General features: G+C 37.7%; 1 protein-coding gene across 12 annotated transcripts in view; it reads right to left on the bottom strand.

The window, feature by feature from the left end:
* The window catches only part of DOCK3 (dedicator of cytokinesis 3), a 711,354-nt gene that overhangs the window by 444,673 nt on the left and 247,735 nt on the right, over positions 1-18,946 (bottom strand). For all 12 annotated transcript variants that reach the window (XM_016941175.4, XM_016941180.3, XM_054681895.2 and 9 more), the window contains exon 5: positions 7,827-7,923. In XM_016941175.4, coding sequence (XP_016796664.1) covers positions 7,827-7,923 — 97 coding nt within the window. The remainder of the gene's footprint in view (positions 1-7,826; positions 7,924-18,946) is intronic.

Raw genomic sequence — 18,946 nt, 5'->3', positions numbered from 1 at the left:
AGCCTTAACAGTCACACTCTGACCTCAACCTTAACTCTTGGCAAACACAAATCTGTCTTAACTGCTATAATTTTGTCACTATGAGAATGTCATATAAATGGAATCATAGAGTATGCAACCCTTTGAAGGTACATTTTTTAAAGTAGCATCATGCCCTTGAGATCAATCGCTCTAAGTTGCTGGATGTATTAATCATTTACTCCTTTTTGTTTCTGAGTAGTAGTCCACAGTTTTTTCTTCTATGCACCTACTGAAGGATATTTGGATTGTTTCCAGTTTATGCTATTAGAAATAAAGCTTTTTATAAACATCCATGTAAAAGCTATTATGTGAACAGAAGCTTTCACTTCTGTAGGGTAAAAACACAGGAATGTGATGGCTGGGTCATATATTAAGTATATGTTTAACTTTATAAGAAAAGTCCAAATTTTTCTCCAAGTGGGTGTGCCATTTTACATTCTAACCAGCAATGTATGAGAGATGCAGATCCACATCCTTGGCATCACTTGGTATTAGCAGTAATTTTTATTTCAGTCATTCTAACAGGTATATATTAGTATCTCATTGTAGCAATTATTTGCATTACTCTATTGGCTAATGATGTAGAAAAATCTTTTCATGTGCTTACTGGCTAGCCACATATCCTCCTTGTCCCTGTTCAAGTATTTTGCCCAACAACAACAATTGAGTTGTTGTATTGCTGTTCCATTTACAGAGTTCCATAAATATTCTAGATACAAATCTTTTGATGGATATATAATTTTCAAATATTTTCTTCCAGTATATGGCTTACCTTTTCATCCTTTTAACAGGGTCATTCAAGAACAAAAATTTTGGTTTTGATAGAAGTCCAATGTATTGCCTTTTTACTCTATGGATCATTTCCTTTAGTGTCATGTCTCCACTTAAGACTAGGTCATGAACGTTTTCTCCTAAAATTTTCTTCCGAAAGTTTCAGTTTTACATGTTACATTTGAGCCTATAATCCATTTTGAGTTAACTTTTTATGAAAAGGATGATACTTAGGCAGGTTTTTTTTTTCCTTTTGCCTATGAATATCCAACTATTCCAACACCATTTGCTGAAAAGACTATCGTTCCTCTATTTAACTGCTTTTGTACCTTTGTCAAAAATCAGTTGTGCATACCTGTGTGAATCTACATCTCAGGCTCTATCTTGGTCCCTTTAAGTGTCTATCCCTCTGCCAGTACCACTCTGCCTTGATTACTGTACAGTAAGTGTTAAAATTAGATCGAGTGATTCTTCCAACTTTATTATTCTTTTCAAAATTGTTTAACCGTTTTAGTTCTTTTGCATTCCCCTAGAAATTTTATTTTTAATTTAAAAAAATAATTTCAACTTTCCCTATAAATTTTAGAATCAGCTTGTCTATATCTAAAAGAATCCTGCCAGGAATGTTTTAGGAATTACATTAAATATACAGATCAACAGTCTGGATAGAACAAATATTTTTAATATGTCTTTTCTAATCCGTGAGCATACTGCCTCTCCATTACTTAGGTCTTTTTTAATTAGCATTTTGCAGTTTTCAATATACAGATCTTGTGCATGTTCTGTTGGATTTATGCCCAAGTGTTTCTTTGTTTTCCTTCTTCCTTTTTTTTTTTTTTTTTTTTTTTGGTAGAAATGGGATCTTGCTATGTTGCCCAGGCTGATCTCAAACTCCTGGGCTCAAGCAGTCTTCCTGCCTCAGCCTCCCAAAGTACTGACAAGCATGAGACACTGTGCCTGGCCTCATTTTTTCTTGAGCAACTAATAAATGGTACTGTGTTCTAAATTTTAGTTTTCAATTATTCATTGTTATTTGTGGAAATATGAATGTGTGTGTGTGTTTGTGTGTGTATGTGTGTGTCTGTGGGTATGTGTTTGGATATCTGCAAACACAAACTTGTTTATTAATTCTAAAAGGTTTCTTTTCAAACTCTAGTGTCTTCTTGTTTGTAGATTCCTTGAGATCTCCCATGCAGCCAACCATATAATCTGCAAACAGGAAGAGTTTTATTTATTCCTTTCTATCTGTATATCTCTCGTTTTCTTGCTTTACTCCATTGGTTAAATCTTCTAATATTGTGTTGATAGGAGTGTTGAGAGCTAACATCCTTGCCTTGTTCACAAAAGCAGACTGTCTATCATCATTACCACATTTGCTGTGGGTTTTTATAAATATCCTTTATCAAGCTGAGGAAGTTTGCTTCTACTGCTAGTTTACTGAGAGTTGTTATCATGAATGGGTGCTGAATTTTCTAAAATACTTTCCTGAATCAACTAATGTCATCAAGTGGTTTTTCTTCTTTAGAATGTTAATATAATGGATTATACTAATTGATTTTCAAATACTGAACCATCCCTGCATTACCAGAATAAACCCCACTGGCCATGGTATATTATTATTTTTATATATTGATCAAGTTGTTAATACCTTATTGAGGATGTTTGTGTCTATAGTCACAAACATAAGAGATACTCCAGATTTTTTTCTTTTTGTACTGTCTTTGTCTAATTTTGATATCAAGGTAATAGCAGCCTCATAAGATGAATTAGGAAGTATTCCCTCCTCATCCATTTTCTAGAAGACTCTGTATAAAACTAGTGTTATTTATTTGCCTGGATAGTTCTTTTTGGAAGGATTTTAATTATAAATTCAATTATGTTAACAGTTGCAGGATTTTCAGATTATCTATTTTGTCTTGGGTGAGTTTTGACAATTTATGGTTTTCTAGAATTTGACCTATTCGTCTTAAACTATCATGTATGTAAAGTTGTTTACAGTATTTTCTTTTTGCCTGCTTAATGTCTGTGGTGATATCTCTTTCTTTACTCTTGATAAATTGGTAATTAGTATTTTCCTTCATTTTCTTTTTCAGTTTTGGTAGGTGTTTATCAATTTTATTAATCTTTTATAAACCAGTTTTTGCTTTGATTTTCCCTATTGCTTTTCTATTTTTTAAATTTCATTAATTTCTGCTCTTCATTTTTTCCTTCATTCTGCTTGCTTTGGATTATTATTATTATTTTTTTTTTTTACAGAGTCTCACTGTGATGTCCAGGCTGGAGTCCTTTTTTAGTTTCTTACAGTAGAGCAGGAGCTGCAATCATTGATTTGAAACCTTGCTTTTTTTCCTATTATTAGGACTTAAAGCATACATTTCCCTTTCAACAATGCTTTTGCAGTATCCCACAAATTTTAATATATTTTCATTTAAATTCATTTTGATATAGCTTTTATTTCTCTTACAGTTTCCTCTTTGACACAGATCATTTAGTAGTGGGTTAGTTTTTCAGGTTTTCTTGTTTTCTTTTTTTCTTGTTAGTGATTTTTAATTTGTTTCCATTATGGTTAGAATATCCTTTGTATGACTTCAATTATTACAAACTTGTCGAATTTGTTCTATGAACTAAGATACTGTCTATCTTGGTGAATGAACATGTTTGACTGAAAAGAATCTGTATCCTGATTTTATTAAGTATTCTATAAATTTCAATTAGAGCCTATGGTTGATTGCACTGTTCAGTTCTTCTCTATTCCTGATGACTATTGCCTAGTGGTTATACGGATTACTAAGAGAATGCGTTATTAATCCCCAACCATAACAGTGACTTTTTTCTCTTTTCTCCATTCAGTTCTTTCAGGTTTTGCTTTATTTATTTTGCACCTCTGTTAGATTAAGATTATTTTTTCTTCCCAGTGAACTGATCCTTCTATCATTTTATAATGTCCCTTTTTCCCTGGTAGTTTTCTTTGCTCTGATATTGAATTTTTCTGATATTAGTATAATTAATATTTACTTAAGGAAAAAGTATTCATAATATAACGACATGTTATTAACATAATTACCCTGTTTTTCTTTTATTAATGATTGCATAGTATATATTTTTCTATCTGTAACCTTTAGCCTCCCTATATCATCATACAGACAAGTGAGTTTGAAGTGAGTTTCATATAAACAACATATAGTTTTTTTTAATTGTACAATTCTGCTAAACTCTATCTTGTAATCATTCATATATTAGGATTTAAGTCTGCCATTTTGGTATTTACTTTCGTGTTTGCTCCCTCTATTTTACCTGCCTCTATTTCCCCTTTTTTATTTTTCTGTAGGTTACTTTAACATTTTTAGTGTTCTATTTTGATTTTACAGTACTTTTTATTATATCACTTTATGTAATATTTTAATGATTGCTCAGCCTACCAGTATTAATTTTTCATTGCTGCTGCTGTTGTTTTTCGAGACAGAGTCTCGCTCTGTCACCCAGGCTGGAGTGCACTGGCGTCATCTCTGCTCACTGCAAGCTCTCCCTTCCGGGTTCATGCCATTCTCCTGCCTCAGCCTCTCGAGTAGCTTGGGAATACAGACACCCACCACCACGCCCAGCTAATTTTTTTGTATTTTTAGTAGAGACAGGGTTTCACCGTCTTAGCTAGGATGGTCTCAATCTCCTGATCTCGTGATCTGCCCGCCTCGGCCTCCCAAAGTGCTGGGATTACAGGCGTGAGCCACCGTGCCCAGCCGAATGTTTTAATACTTAAAATGGAATGTAGTTACCCTATTATAATTTATGTCCTTTTCCCTCTCCACTTTATAAAACATTTTTTTTTTTTTTTTTAGATGGAGTTTTGCTCTCATCGCCCAGGCTGGAGTGCAATGGCACAATCTTGGCTTACTGAAACCTCCGCCTCCCAGGTTCAAGTGATACTCCTGTTTCAGCCTCCCATGTAGCTGGGAATACAAGCGTGCACCGCCATGTCTGGCTAATTTTTCTATTTTTAGTAGAGACAGGGTTTCACCACATTGGCCAGGCTAGTCTTAAACTCCTGACCTCAGGTGATCTACCCACCTCGGCCTCCCAAAGTGCTGGGATTACAGGCATGAGCCACCACACCCAGCCAACAGTTTTCTTAAATATTAATTCAACATACACTGAGAACTGTATCAACATTATAATTTCTGCTTTGTATTATCAAACGTAATTTTAAAAACAGAAGAGATAATTAATCTACCCTTTCCATTGCTTTCTTCATTCCTAATGTTCCAAGCATCCTGTTATCACTCCCTTTCTTTCTGAACAACTTCCTTTATAGTCATTCTTTTAGAACCAATCTGCTGTCAACAAATTTTCTTAGCTTTCCTCCTTCTGATATGGGTTGATTATCCCTTCATTCTTGAAGCATATTTTTGCTGCATACACAATTCGGGGTAATCTGTTTTGTTTTTTTCTTTAAGCAGTTGAAAAATGATGGGATACTTCCTGTCTGCCATACTTTCTGATGAGAAACCTGTTACTCAAATTGCTGACACAGCTAATGTGTTAATGTCCTCTAGCTACCTTCAAGATTTCTTCTTTGGCTTTAATTTTCAGAATTTGGACTATGATGTGTCTGAGTATAGATTTCTTTGGGGTTTTCCCATTTGGAGTTCACTAAGCTTCCTGAATCTAAAACACTTATGTCTTCCGCCAAACTGGAAAATTTCAGCCATTATTTCTTAAAAAAAAAAAATTTTCTTTTTGGCTCCACATCCTGTCCTCTCTATCTAGTATTCTGAGGCTACAGTGTTACATCTTACGTTATTGTTCCACAGGTCTCTGGAAGCAGAGCTCATTTTTTCTATTTTTCTCTCCATTATTTGTATTGGAGAATTTCTAGTGAACTATCTTCAAATTGACCTATTCATTTCTCTATAATTTCTATAGGCTGCTATTGAGCCCATATAATATTTTTTTAATTTTGGTTATTATAGATTTCAGTTCTATCATTTTCATTTGGTTCTTTATAGTTTCTACTTTGTTCCTAAGGTCGTCTATGTTTTTGTTTGTGTCAAGAGTGTTTGTAATTGCTTGTTGAAGCATTTTTACAAAAGCTGTTTAAAAGTCTTTGTCAATCATTCCACATCTGTGTCATCTCAATATTGGCATCTGTTGAGTTTCTATTTTCCTGATTTTTCATATGACAAGTAATTTTGGGCCATATCCTGAACATTATTATACTATGACACTCCGGTTCCTATTTAAATCATCTATTTTAGCAAGTAGTCAACCTGCTAAAAACTGCAACCTTCTCACCTTTATGGGCTGTGGTTGAACATCAATCCAGTTACAAAAATCTCTGCAGTGCTTTTCTGATTTCCCTCATTTGTGTTATGTAGATGACGTAACTTCACCCTACTATCTCCTCAGTTTGAGTTTGGGTGGGGACAAGCACTGCCTCATTTTAGCAGGGCAAGGATGGAAGACAGGGTACTATCCCACAGGGTCTGCCTCACCAATGCAGCGGGGAAGGGAGGGTGGAAGTCAGAGTCTTCCCACAGGCTCAGCTGGGGAGAACACAACAAGGAAAGTAGAAATCAAGAGTTCCAACCACAGGTTTCTCCATGGAAAGTTACCTCCTCCTTACTTCATATTCCACTGAGGTGGGGCACCACTTCATTACTATAGGGTAGGGGGTGAAAGTTTAATTTTCTGGGTTCCTCCCTGCCACCCACCCCTACATTTTTCCAGATTTTTCCAGTTCATTCTACAGACTCCACTGGAGAGGGGCATCCCCTTGTTACTGTAGGAGGGGGAGGATGTATGTATAAAACAGTACTGGTTATGGATTCCACTGCTAAAATGCCTGTTAGGGTAGGAGAGAAATACAGCTTTTATTGTGCTGTTCTCTTAGAGAACAGTAAAGTATTACTAAAAGTTTCTGTCTTTTGGGGCTATCCTTTGGCTAGAGAGAACAGGCTTTCCTTGGCACTAATTTTCTTTTGTTTGTTGGTTTCTACCCACTGGCATTTCCAAGTTGTGTGCCTCTCTAGAGACCAGGTCAGGATATATGAAGGTACAGAAAGGAGAAAAAAAGAGAGAGAGAGAGAATTCATTTGATCCTTGAGCCCCCAAATCCCTTGGTAGTTCATTCTCTTTTTTCTGACTTTCAGAGTTTTCCAGTAGGTGAATTATGTGTTTTATCCAGGGCTTTTTGTTGTGATTAGTAGAAGTAAAGTAAAATGTGTTTACTCCATATCGTCCAGAGCCCAAACCCTCTCACTTACTTTTAGTGTAGATATTATGATTATTTCTACATCTTATCACTCTCTACTTTCTAAGTTTCCTGAAAAGTTTATTACTTTTTTTATTAGGTTACTATTACTTTTTTTTTTTTTAAGAGACAAGGTCTCACTCTTTAGCCTCCCAAGTAGCTAGGACTACAGGCACACACCACCACACCCAACTAAATTTTCTATTTTGTGCAGAGATGGTGGCCCCCACGGTGGTTTCAAACTCCTGGCCTTAAGCAGTCCTCCTGCCTCAGCTTCCCAAAGCACTGGGATTACAGGTGTGAGCCATCATGCCTGGCTTTTATTAGATTTTCTATTAATTTTTGGGGCCAGCAAAGTGTCAGATATGACATATCCTTGAAGCTTAGTAGCTGTTAAAAAACTGTTAACACAATTTATCAGCCTTTATACCCACCACTGGGTTCACAAAAGATAAAAATAAGTAAGTCTCAAGTTGGTTCATTTGTTCTGTAAATATCTGTTTTATAAAGCATCTGGGGACACAACAATGAGTAAGACAGCTAAGATCCCTGGTGTTATGTAACATATTCCAGTGACTGGAGGAGAGAAACTACAGGCATATGAATAATAATGTGTTCTCCTCAGGTTGAAAAAACTCAGTCTGCTATGTTTCAGTAAATATTAAGGACATATGTTTGATAAACTGCAAATATTCAGAAATCTAAAATGCATACTTAGCATAGTTTAATATTTTTACTTGGTACACTAAACTTTAATGATCCAATAAATCAGTAATCAACTACTTACCACATACAACTGTTTCCACAAACTTGCCCATTCTTGTAGAGTTGCTGTAACCTCAGTCACAATAGAATCTTCAAGTGGAACCACAGTTTCATACTGCCTAGAACCAGAGCCACAAAAGACAGCCATATTATCTCTGAAAAAAATCTCGGCAAACTGTCTCCTGTCTTTTTCTACTTGTTTAACTCAAATTTTAAATTTATGCAAATAAAAAAGAAGTATATCTAATTGATCAAAGACCTTTTTATAATGATATACTGCAACAGTGAAAGTAAACTGAATTAAAGTAAAGAGATTTGGGTTTTACTGTATGTCCTCAATTTTACTTTTATAAATACTATCCTTAAAACACACTTTTTAAAGAACAGTCTCTAAGCTTTTTTCCTTCAATGAAAAACCATGATACTACCCAAGTCATGCTCGGATTAGTTTTTTTAAATTATTTATGACCTTTAACATTTTTCTGTTTGAAAGTTTGCTCATACCCTCAGTTAAAAAAAAATCTGGAAAAATGTGGGGGGTTGTGGAGGGGAGGAACCCACACAATTAAACTTTGAAAAGTTTAATGCATACTCCCTTATATTGGTATTGTATTTTCCTGCAACATAATGTCAGCAGAGGAATTCTAAGTCTGGTAGAGGAATTCTGAACCTGGTAACAGAAAGGTGCTTGGATTCTCTCTGACTACTTCATAAGCAGCATCCACTATAATACCAGTCCCTGTGCTAACTGTCAAAAATTTATCAGTGAACAAAAAGGAACAGGATTTCTGTCTTCAGAGAGCTCTTGGTCTGAATAGGGAATCAGACAGACATGGACAGTAATAAATCTAAAATGAAAATGAAAAGGTACTGATATGGTTTGGCTGTGTCCCCACTCAAATCTCATCTTGACTTGTAGTTCTCATAATTCCCATGTGTTGTGGCAGAGACCCAGTGAGAGGTAACTGAATCATCGGGGTGGGTCTTTCCCAGGCTGTTCTCATAATAGTGAATAAGTCTCACAAGATCTGATGGCTTTTTTAAAGAGGAGTTCCCCAGCACATGCTCTCTTGTCTGCTGCCATGTAAGATGTGACTTTGCTCCTCCTTTGCCTTCCGCCATGATTGTGAGGTCTCCCTAGCCACGTGGAACTGTGAGTCCATTAAATCTCTTCTTTATAAATTACCCAGTCTCAGATATGTCTTTATTAGCAGCATGAGAACAGACTAATACAAGTACAATGAAAGATTTTAGCTGTGTTATACAATTTACAATGAGCAGATCAATGAACTCTTCTCTGAAGAAATGTCAAGGCCCAATACATGCAAAAAAATCATGACATGAAAAGCGTGTGGGGAGGGAGAAAACCAGTTACAGTGCCACCTGCAAACGAGAAAAGTATGCAAGATGTCACTGAGTTGGAAAATAATTTCACACATCCAAGATGAAAAAAAGCTGGTATGACTGGGACCAGCTGTCATAGGACCTTTTCAAAAGACAGTAAAAATTCCAGATCTTAACACAAGTAACCTGAATGAAAAGTTACTGAAAGCACGGGGACTAACTTGATAATATTTCTATAATGTCCACACCAATGTTGAGGGTCAATAAAAACTTTCTATGACCAAAGACTTAATATACTGATATATTGAGGTGACTTATACCCATTTATTAGCCAAGGGGAATATCATCCATCTGAAAAAAAAAAGTACAGGAAAATGTATTCCACAAAATTAGCATCAAGTATTATTTGTTTCCACAAGAAGACAGCTGACAAAGCACCACTGTGTTCAAAGATGACTCAGTGCAGTAAAATTGAGCATCAACAAATATATAAGTTATCTGATTATGTCTTACAGTTTTACTATGTTCTTATTTTGTGTGACTTACCACAGCAGATTACAAAAAGTCACCTTGAAATAATGCAATGGCATTATCTATATCCAAAAAATTTACAAGCTCAGTAATATAAAAGCTTTCATCAAGGGCTTGTTAAGAGTAAAATGTGACAAAGGTAATATCAGCAAGATGGCAGAAGAGGTGCTTTCTACTGTCATCTGCCCCCAAGAAGCATCAATTTTGACCACAACTTATGGACAAGAGTACCTTTGTGGGAGTCTAGGAATCCAGCAGAAAAGTTTCAGTACACCACTGAGGCAAAAAATCCAGAATAGATGCAGTGAAGAGGGGAAGAAGAAAGTTTCATTTTACCTGCATCACTCCTCCCACAAAGCAGTACAGCTCAACAAGAGAAACTCCATAACCCTCCAATTTCTCTCACAGCGGAAAGCAGAATGATTAGGCACTCGGCTCCACCAGCCATGTAAGACACTGCCCAAGAGACTCACTTTTCTCACCCCACCCCAAATATTGTGGTGATCAGCATGGCTGAGTATCTGGGGAAGATGGGAGCAGGAAAATAACTATGGTTTAATTTACTTTAATTTTTTGAAATAGGTCATATTTATCTTCTCAGATGAAAAGGAGTAAGCTAATGATAAATGTCATATCTGAGAAGAAAGTCATAATGACTTGCTACACAAATTCAAATTGAATGAGAAGACATCCTTCATTTCTTCAAGCTACTGGTTATAAGTTGAAATTTCTGAAGTTATTTCCATATACCACATCTTAAGAATGCTGCAGAGATAATTAGGAGATGTATAGAAACAATCAGGGAAATCACAATCTTAGTAACAAAACTTAAACATAAAGCACAAATAGGTGCTAAATGTGTGACATTAACTATAACATCTAATGTTCTAAAAAAGGAGGTTCACTGTAAACTGCTGCAGTCAGATAAAGATTCATGAAGAAAGTGAAGTTCCTAGAAGAGGCTTGGGTCTGAAAGGTAAGCAGGTGGAGAGAGAGCCCTAAACACTGTACTATGCTATAAAAAGTGGTATAGAGAAAATAATGAGCAAGGCATATTAAAGATAATTCATGCTACTGATGGCAGCAGCAGGCCGTCTGTAGTGGGGAGGCATGGGCGGTGGCAGCAGGAGTGGCTGCAGGAGCAGTGGTGAGTCTCCCGTGCCCTACCTCCAGGAGACAGCTGACTGCACCGCTGTCACCCTTACACAGCCGGGCAGGACCCACCCCCAGGCCCGGAGCCTCTGTGGCTCCAGACCCTGTCCCCAAGTCACTGCCCTCTCCTGCCACTGCTGCAGGGAGGGTGAAGGGAGGAGGCAGTGCTTGGGGCCACGCTTCGGGGGAAGTGAGAGTGGTGCCCACTTCGGGGATCAGCCAGAGGTACGGTCGCCATGCCCACCCCGCAGACAGCACTGGGTTCCTGGGCCTCTGCAAGAGGCTGTCTGCACAAGCCCGCCCAGGGTCGCATCCCCAGGGTCTGCCCCATAAGGGTCTGCACAGTATCACTCCCAATTGCCGGCCCGAGGCCTGTGATCCACTCCCAGAGGTGCCCACCCTGGGCAGGGCCCCAAGCCAGGTGAGGGGGAGCTCTGCACTGCCCCTGAGCACTGGAGCCACCAAGGGAGCCTGGGGAGATGTTGCCTCTGCCCTGGACACTGGCCTGGGCCCAGCAAGGACCTGGGCTGGGGCCCAGGCTGTGAGGGAGTGCAGCGGGGCTGCATGCTCCAGGGGGCCAGGAGCAGTTAGCAGCCCCACCGTTTTGGGCACAGCTGCAGCTGCCCAAGTCAGGGTTGTGGACCTGGGTCTCCCTGGGCTCTTGTGGGCAGGGAGCAGGCAGAAGACTTGCACCAGTGAGGCTGCAGCCGCCCAAGTCGGGGGCTGTGGATCTGGACCTCTGCACTCACTACAAGGCTGTGAGATTTTAAATTTGACACTATGGAAATAGGGAAACATGAGTGATGTTAAAGGAGTGTTGTGTTTTACTAAGATTAATGCAGAAATGATATGCAAGACAAAGTAAAATGTAATTTCCTTGGAGTTTAATCTATTAGGTCTTTAGCTACTTTAATCATTAAGATCTATAAAAAACTTAGAGTGTTCCTATTTTAAAGTTCTAAGACGTAGGACTTATGATAATTTGGCCTCAACTGCTAGTTTCCTCACTTCCTAGCTAAGCTACTTTGGTAAAGGTATTTGAACTCTCAAAGCCTTGCCTTCCTCATTGGAAATAAGTGGATAATTCCACTATGAATCTGGGATACCAAAGTGTGATGTGGTAAGTGTGAAGTGTCAAATAAAATGATTAGTGTATAGGATATTTAATAAATGGTAGCTATTGTTGACTCTTAATCTTTAATTTTCATTGCTTAGAATTAAGCAAAGACTTTCTAGAATAAAATGTCAAAATCAGCTAGATTTTATATTGTACTTTATATTTTTTACAGATGTCTTATCAAAATAGCTCAGTAAGTTCTTATTTTGACATATTTCCTCAGCTCCAAAGACACAGCAACTATAAGTAAAATACAAATATTTTTGGGCTCCAAAATAAAATAAATATCTCAGCGTAGTAGCAACAGAACAACAACAACAACAAAAACACAGCAGTGAACCAGTGTGAAATCATAGGTCTTCTGGACTCTGAAGTCAAAAGCCAGCACTGGTGACTAGGAACTTAGAGGGATGACAAGGACAAAAAAGTGCTCAAAATGACATGAGAAGCAAGGCCAGATTCACTGGTTGAAGTTTCGGAAAAGAAGATCAACATGAGGCACAACACCAATTGCTATTAAACCTCATTTGGGACTATGGTTTTTAGCAAGCTGCAGGACTAAGGAGACTGGACCTTAAGCAGCCCCCTCCCCACTTCAGCCAAGGGTCAGAATCTACCACAGCCCCAGTGTCACTGTGGGGAAGAAGCTCTAAAATGCTGTTGAAGGACCTGGTTCCACACTGGAGGTTAGGGGACAGATGGCAGTAACTGCTCAAGCACTAGACAGATATGCTCAGAGGCAGAAACAGAGAGAGGAAACAAAATCATCCACTTCTGAAAACCAAATTCTGCAACACATGAAGACTCTATAATGTTCAAAGGCTTAAAAATAACACAATGCTGTTCGACTTACAACGAAGTTACATCCTCATAAACCCACTGTAAGTTGAAAATATCATGAAGTCAAAGATGCATTTAACCTGCCAAACACCCATAGCTTAGCCTATCCTCCCTTAAATGTGCTCAGAACACTTATATTACCCTATGGTTTGGCAGAATCATCTAACAAAAAGTGTGTTTTATAGTAAAGTGCTAAATATTTCGTATAACTTGTTGAACACTGTACTGACAGTAAAAAACACAATGGTTATACAGGTACCCAAAGTATGGTTTCTACTGAATGCATATGACTTTCGTACCACTGTAAAGTAGAAAAATCTTAAGGCAAACCATCATACACTGGGAACCATCTGTAAATCCTTTTCAGATAAAATTAACTTTATGAAATTGCCTGATAAACATTTTTAAATGTTTAGGATGCTTAGAGAAATGAAAAGAATCACTTCCATTTCAGAAAGGAAAAAGTATGAAACAAAACCAAGCACAAATAAAACAAGAACCAATGATATGCAATAGAATCAACTAGGAAACTTGCAAACGAAAACTATTAACACCCAAGTGTCCATCAATAGATGAATGGAAAAATTAAATGTGGTATATATAAGTGCAATGGAATATTATTCAACCTTAAAAAGGAATGAAATTCTAATACATTCTACAACATAGATGAATCATGAAAGTACTATGCTAGTGAAATATGCCAGATACAAAAAGACAAATGTCATTATTCCATTTATATTAGGTACCTAGAATATGAAAATTCATAGAGACAGAAAATAGAATAGAGATTACCAGGGGCTGGGTAGAGGGAGAATGGGGAGTAACTGTTTAACAGGGACAAAGATTCTTTTGGCGATAATGAAAAAGTTCTGGAGATGAATTGTGATGACGGCTGCACAACATTGTGAATGTATTTGATGCCACTGGATTGTACACTTAAAGAGGTGAAATGGTAAACTTTATTATATATATATATCATCACAATAAAATCACACAAAAATATTGCCAGTGAAAAAAGGAAACCTCAATAGAGAGGATACATGTTAGAAAGAATTCAAAAGAAAACAGTTGCAAGACAGTACTGATGAAATCTCTCTAGAATGCAGGTCAGGGGAAAAAAACAGTCCCAAAGTATCTACGAGTACTTAAGAGTACATGGGAGAGAGGTGGAAAAACTCTCATCTACTGCTAATAGGAATCTCAAAAGAAGTAAACGGCAGTGTTACAGACAATTGTGGGATTATTTTTTTCCTTCTCTGTTCTGCCTCATAATCCCCTTCCCCTAGGCAGAATGTAGAGACAGACTGTCTTCCATTAGGTGAGTGTAAAATGATGGATACTTGATTTATCACTCTTCCTGCATCTGGGGAACACAGGGCTATGACCTAAGCTCCTTTCAACCCAGACTTAGAAAAAGAAACCAATGACTTCTAGAAGCAAAGACTGAAAAAACGACAACTTGGTAGCAGCTACAGTCAATTTCCAGAGACAGTAGTCTTTTTTAAAATTTCCCATGTAGTACTTATTTTTATTTTGATTTTTTATGGATGTATAATAGTTGTACATATTTATGGGGTACACGTAATATTCTGATATAAGCACACAATGTGTAATGAGAAAATCTTGGTAAATGGAATATCCATCACCTCAAATATTTATGATTTCTTTGTATTGAGAACATTCTAAATCTTCTCTTCTAGCTATTTTGAAATATACAATAAATTATTGTTAGCTATAGTCATCCTGTTGTGCTATCAAACGACTAGATCTTATTCTATCTAGTGGTATTTCGGTACCCACTAACCAATCCCTCCTCATCCCCCACTCCCCACTGCCCTGTGGGAGCATCCAGTTTTAAGTCAGTGAGGGGAAGGAAGGAGGCAGAAATAAATACTGTAGTCAAGGTATGTTTCACTGAGAAGATTTCAGAAAAGGCCTGAAGGAAGTGACAAAGCTAATCCCAAGCATAAGAAACAATAGAAGCCTCAAGGCAGGAGCATACCTGAAATGACTGAATAAAAGCAAGAAAACCAGTGTCACTGAAGGTTACAGGGTGACAGGAAGTCACATCATAAAACTTGTAAGCCTTTGTAAGAACTTCAATGTTTGCTCTGTGTGAGACGGGAGTCACTAGAAGGTTTTAAGCAGAGGAGTAACACGATCTAACATATTTTTAAAGAACAACTCTGGCAGTTATGTTGCACTATAAACTGCAAGAGAACATGGATACAAACAGGGAGACCAGTTAGAAGGTGGTGCTGTAACACAGGCAAGAAACTATAACCCCAGAATGTACCTGTTTTTCATTCCATGCCATAATGTGACAATTTAGGACACTGAGTTTCTCCTTCTTCTTCTCAGCTGTCTAATGCTGTACCAACTCCACCCAACAGTCCATAACGTGCTCACATCTTTCCTACTGTTCCTTAGCAGCTGACTCTCAACAACTCTCACAATCTTGCTATAGTGGGCACCCATGCTAATTCCCTTTCAAGTCCCACTTTCATCTAACTGAAGTCCCAGATCTCTAACCCTCTCTGGTTATGATAATGTCAAGGTTCCTGTAACACTTATAAATAAAATATGCATAACTAGAAGCAAAGTCTAATATTGTCTCCATCCTAGAGAAAAGCATGAGATTGAGTTTGAGAAAAGCTTTGGTAAATAGACCAAGAATGAGGTCATAGAATGAATTAAATAAATGGATGAACAAACAAATGAACAAATTAATAGGCAAACTTTTTTTAAAAACCCTTGGCCTGTATGCTCAAAAGCAAGAAATCTTCCAGGTACTGCTGATCTACTGATTCTCCCTTTAACTAAGAGTTAACAAATCTAGCAGATGTAGAATGGATATATAAAAATTGGTTACATGAATTGGAATTATCTTGGCATACCCAACTAAATTAATGTCAAGAGACTGCATCAGGGGAGGAGAGAAGCACTCGGGCACAAAGCACCTGTCCAAGGGTTATATTACAAGCCAGCTGCCAAAATGGCCTGCTATAACTTTGGGAGGCCAAGGTGGGTGGAGCACCTGAGGTCAGGAGTTCGATACCAGCCTGGCCGACATGGTAAAACCCCATCTCTACTAAAAATACAAAAGTTATCCAGGCTTGGTGGTGCGTGCCTTGTAATCCCAGCTACTCAGGAGGCTGAGGCAGGAGAATCACTTGAACCCGGGAGGCAGAGGTGGCAGTAAGCCAAGATTGTGTCATTTGCACTCCAGCCTGGGCGACAGAGTGAGACTCTGTCTCAAAAAAAAAAAAAAAAAAAAAAAAAAAAAAAAAAAAAAAAAGACTAGTTTTACCTAGTAGCTGCTGAAATGAACTGCCATGACTTTAAGAACAGTTTTACCTGCCGCCATCACTCACCCAACCAATCAGAGCTTGCCAGCTCCCAAAAACTTCACTAGTGTTAGTAAGTTTTCTTTCAAAACAATATGTAACATTTCTCTAATAAAACCCCAACCTTCTGTTTCTTCTTCGGACACAAAGAAGATTACCCTGTCTGTGTGTATGCCCTGAATGGCCATTCTGCTTTCCTAAATAAAACTTTTTTTTTTTTTAAGGAGGCAGAGTCTTGCTATGTTTCCCAGGCTGGAGAGCAGTGCCTATTCACAGGCATGATCATAGTGCACTATGGCCTCAAACTCCTGGGCTCAAGCAATCCTCCTGCCTCAGCCTCCCGAGGACCCAAGACTACAGGTATGTGCCAATATGCCTGGCCTTCCAAATAAAATGCTTTGTTTAGAGATCTGTCTCTATTTATTTGACTTTGACAGATGGATGAGACAATTTGATATACATAAAATACTACTTGCAAGAATAATATCTAATCAGGAAACCAGGACTGCAAAAAGCTTAATGATCACTTTTTTGATGCTCATGCAAGAGTTCATTTTCTCTTTCAGCTTCATCACTCATATAGCCAAAAAAACTCAAGTTTTGATCCTAAGGATTGCTGAATTACAAGATCAGTTGAATTCACTGCCTTTTCATTAAAATTAAGATAAAGGGCAGGGTAGTGACATACAAATAACAGTAACCTGTGAATCAGAATGGAGATAGAAGAAAGACATGGGATAACTTAGGAAAGTCTGAGCTCCACCCCTAGTAAACCTCCTTTTGGCATCAGAAAAAGTCCCTCCTTCTGGGCTGATGAGGGTATCCTTGCCTTGCTTACATACTGTGAGATTACATCACCTGAGTGAATTATCTTGCAAAGAGAAGCCCATTTTCCTTAGACCGTACACCACCCGCATAATTGTCCCCAGTGTCCTGTAAATTCAGTCTGTTTACTTTCCCAGCCATCCTGAAAAGAATGCTGTGAAAGAAATAGCAGCTATAGAGGAGCTCAACTCCATGAACTTTCCCTAACCAAGGCTGATCTGACACCACAACTGCTGAATCAGAACTGACCGGTAGCAGTGGGCAACCCTGAGACTTGGATGTGGTACACATACTCCAAGTGGATTAGCCAACTGCCTACAGGCAAGTTCATACTTTTGACCCCATTCATGACAAAGAGGATGAGATTTGGACTTACTTTCCCTGGCTGCTTCATTTCTGGAAACATAACCTTCAGTAGACTATTCAATACCCTATTTGCCATAACACTGTTGCATATAAAACTGGAATATGAGCAAGGAACTCATTTTAAACACAAAGAAGGAAGATAAGGAGCTGACACTCACAGATTAACTGATCTTACTAATTACTTCATCATCCAGAGCAACACACTGTATAGAACAATAGACAAGACTATAGAAGACTTTGTTATGCTAGCTTTTTTAATGATGGGGCAATCCACAAATTGCGACAATTATTCTGAACCAGTAACTAATATAAAGTTATGTTTCTCCCATAACCACAATACATGGGTCCAGAAACATGAAGTAGAAATGTAAAAGACAACTTCTCATTCTCACACCTAATGACTCACTTCCAAATTTTTTGCTTTCTATCTTTGAGGACTCTGGCTCTGCTAATTTAGAATTCAAGGGAAACATGCATACACAGATAACAATATGATTCAATTATATTGAAGCTGAGATTCCCATGAGGCCATTTCAGGTTCAGGTTACCCCTGCCACTGAACAAACAAACAAACAAACAAACAAAAACAGAGGCAGTTTTGGCATTGGTTGGCATGATTTTTACAAGTCTTCAACAGAAATACTTTTGGTGCTATACAACAGAGTAGGAAGGAAGCATGAATGGAACCCAAAAGATCCCCAGGGAATATCATAATACTATCATGCTCTGTGGTAAAAATTAGTGGAAGAGTACAGCATCCCTCTGCATAGTAAACCATCAAGGGCTCAAATACCACAGCTAAGTAGTACCTGGCTAAGGCAAAGAAATTATAAAATGGGAGGTAAAGTAAGGAAATCATTAACACAAATTAATTTCTGTGACCAGGTAGAGAAACATGTCTGTAATATCCATAATATATTATTCCTTGCTATGTCATGTATATATTTATAAATTTAACTTCATTGACTTTTCCCCTCCTCCATTTCCCAGTGATTGTTTCCCCACCTATTTTTAAAAAGGTAGTGATAAGGTTTAGCTTTACACTAAAATCTACAATTTAGAGACGAGCAAAAGACAAACATTATAAAACTAAAGGAGAATATTCGTGAGATTATCAATTAGTAAATTTATATTAAGTATTAAATATTGTGGAATGCAGCTAAGGCATTATATAGAGGGAATTCCATAATATTTAATTCTTGCATGACAAAAGACTAAAAATAAAAACCACTATGGAAAATAGCGTGGAGTGTCCTTAAAGAACTAAAAGTAGAACTACCATTGATCCACCAATCCCACTACTGGGAATCTATGCAGAGGAAAAGAAGTCATTATACAAAAAAAGATGCTTGCACACACATGTCTATAGGAGCACAATTTGCAATTGCAAAAATGTGGAACCAACCTACATGCCCATCAATCAACAACTGGATAAAGAAACTGTGGTATATATATATATGATGGAAGACTACTCAGACATAAAAAAGAATGAATTGATGGCATTCACAGCAACCTGGATGAGACTGAAGTCTATTATTCTAAGTGAAGTAACTCAGAAATGGAAAACCAAGAATAGTATGTTCTCATTCATAAGTGGGACTAAGCTATGAGGATGAAAAG

The sequence above is a fragment of the Pan troglodytes genome, chromosome 2 (genome assembly GCF_028858775.2).
Source record: "Pan troglodytes isolate AG18354 chromosome 2, NHGRI_mPanTro3-v2.0_pri, whole genome shotgun sequence".
Lineage (NCBI taxonomy): Eukaryota > Metazoa > Chordata > Mammalia > Primates > Hominidae > Pan > Pan troglodytes.
This window is presented reverse-complemented; position numbering and strand designations above follow the sequence as displayed.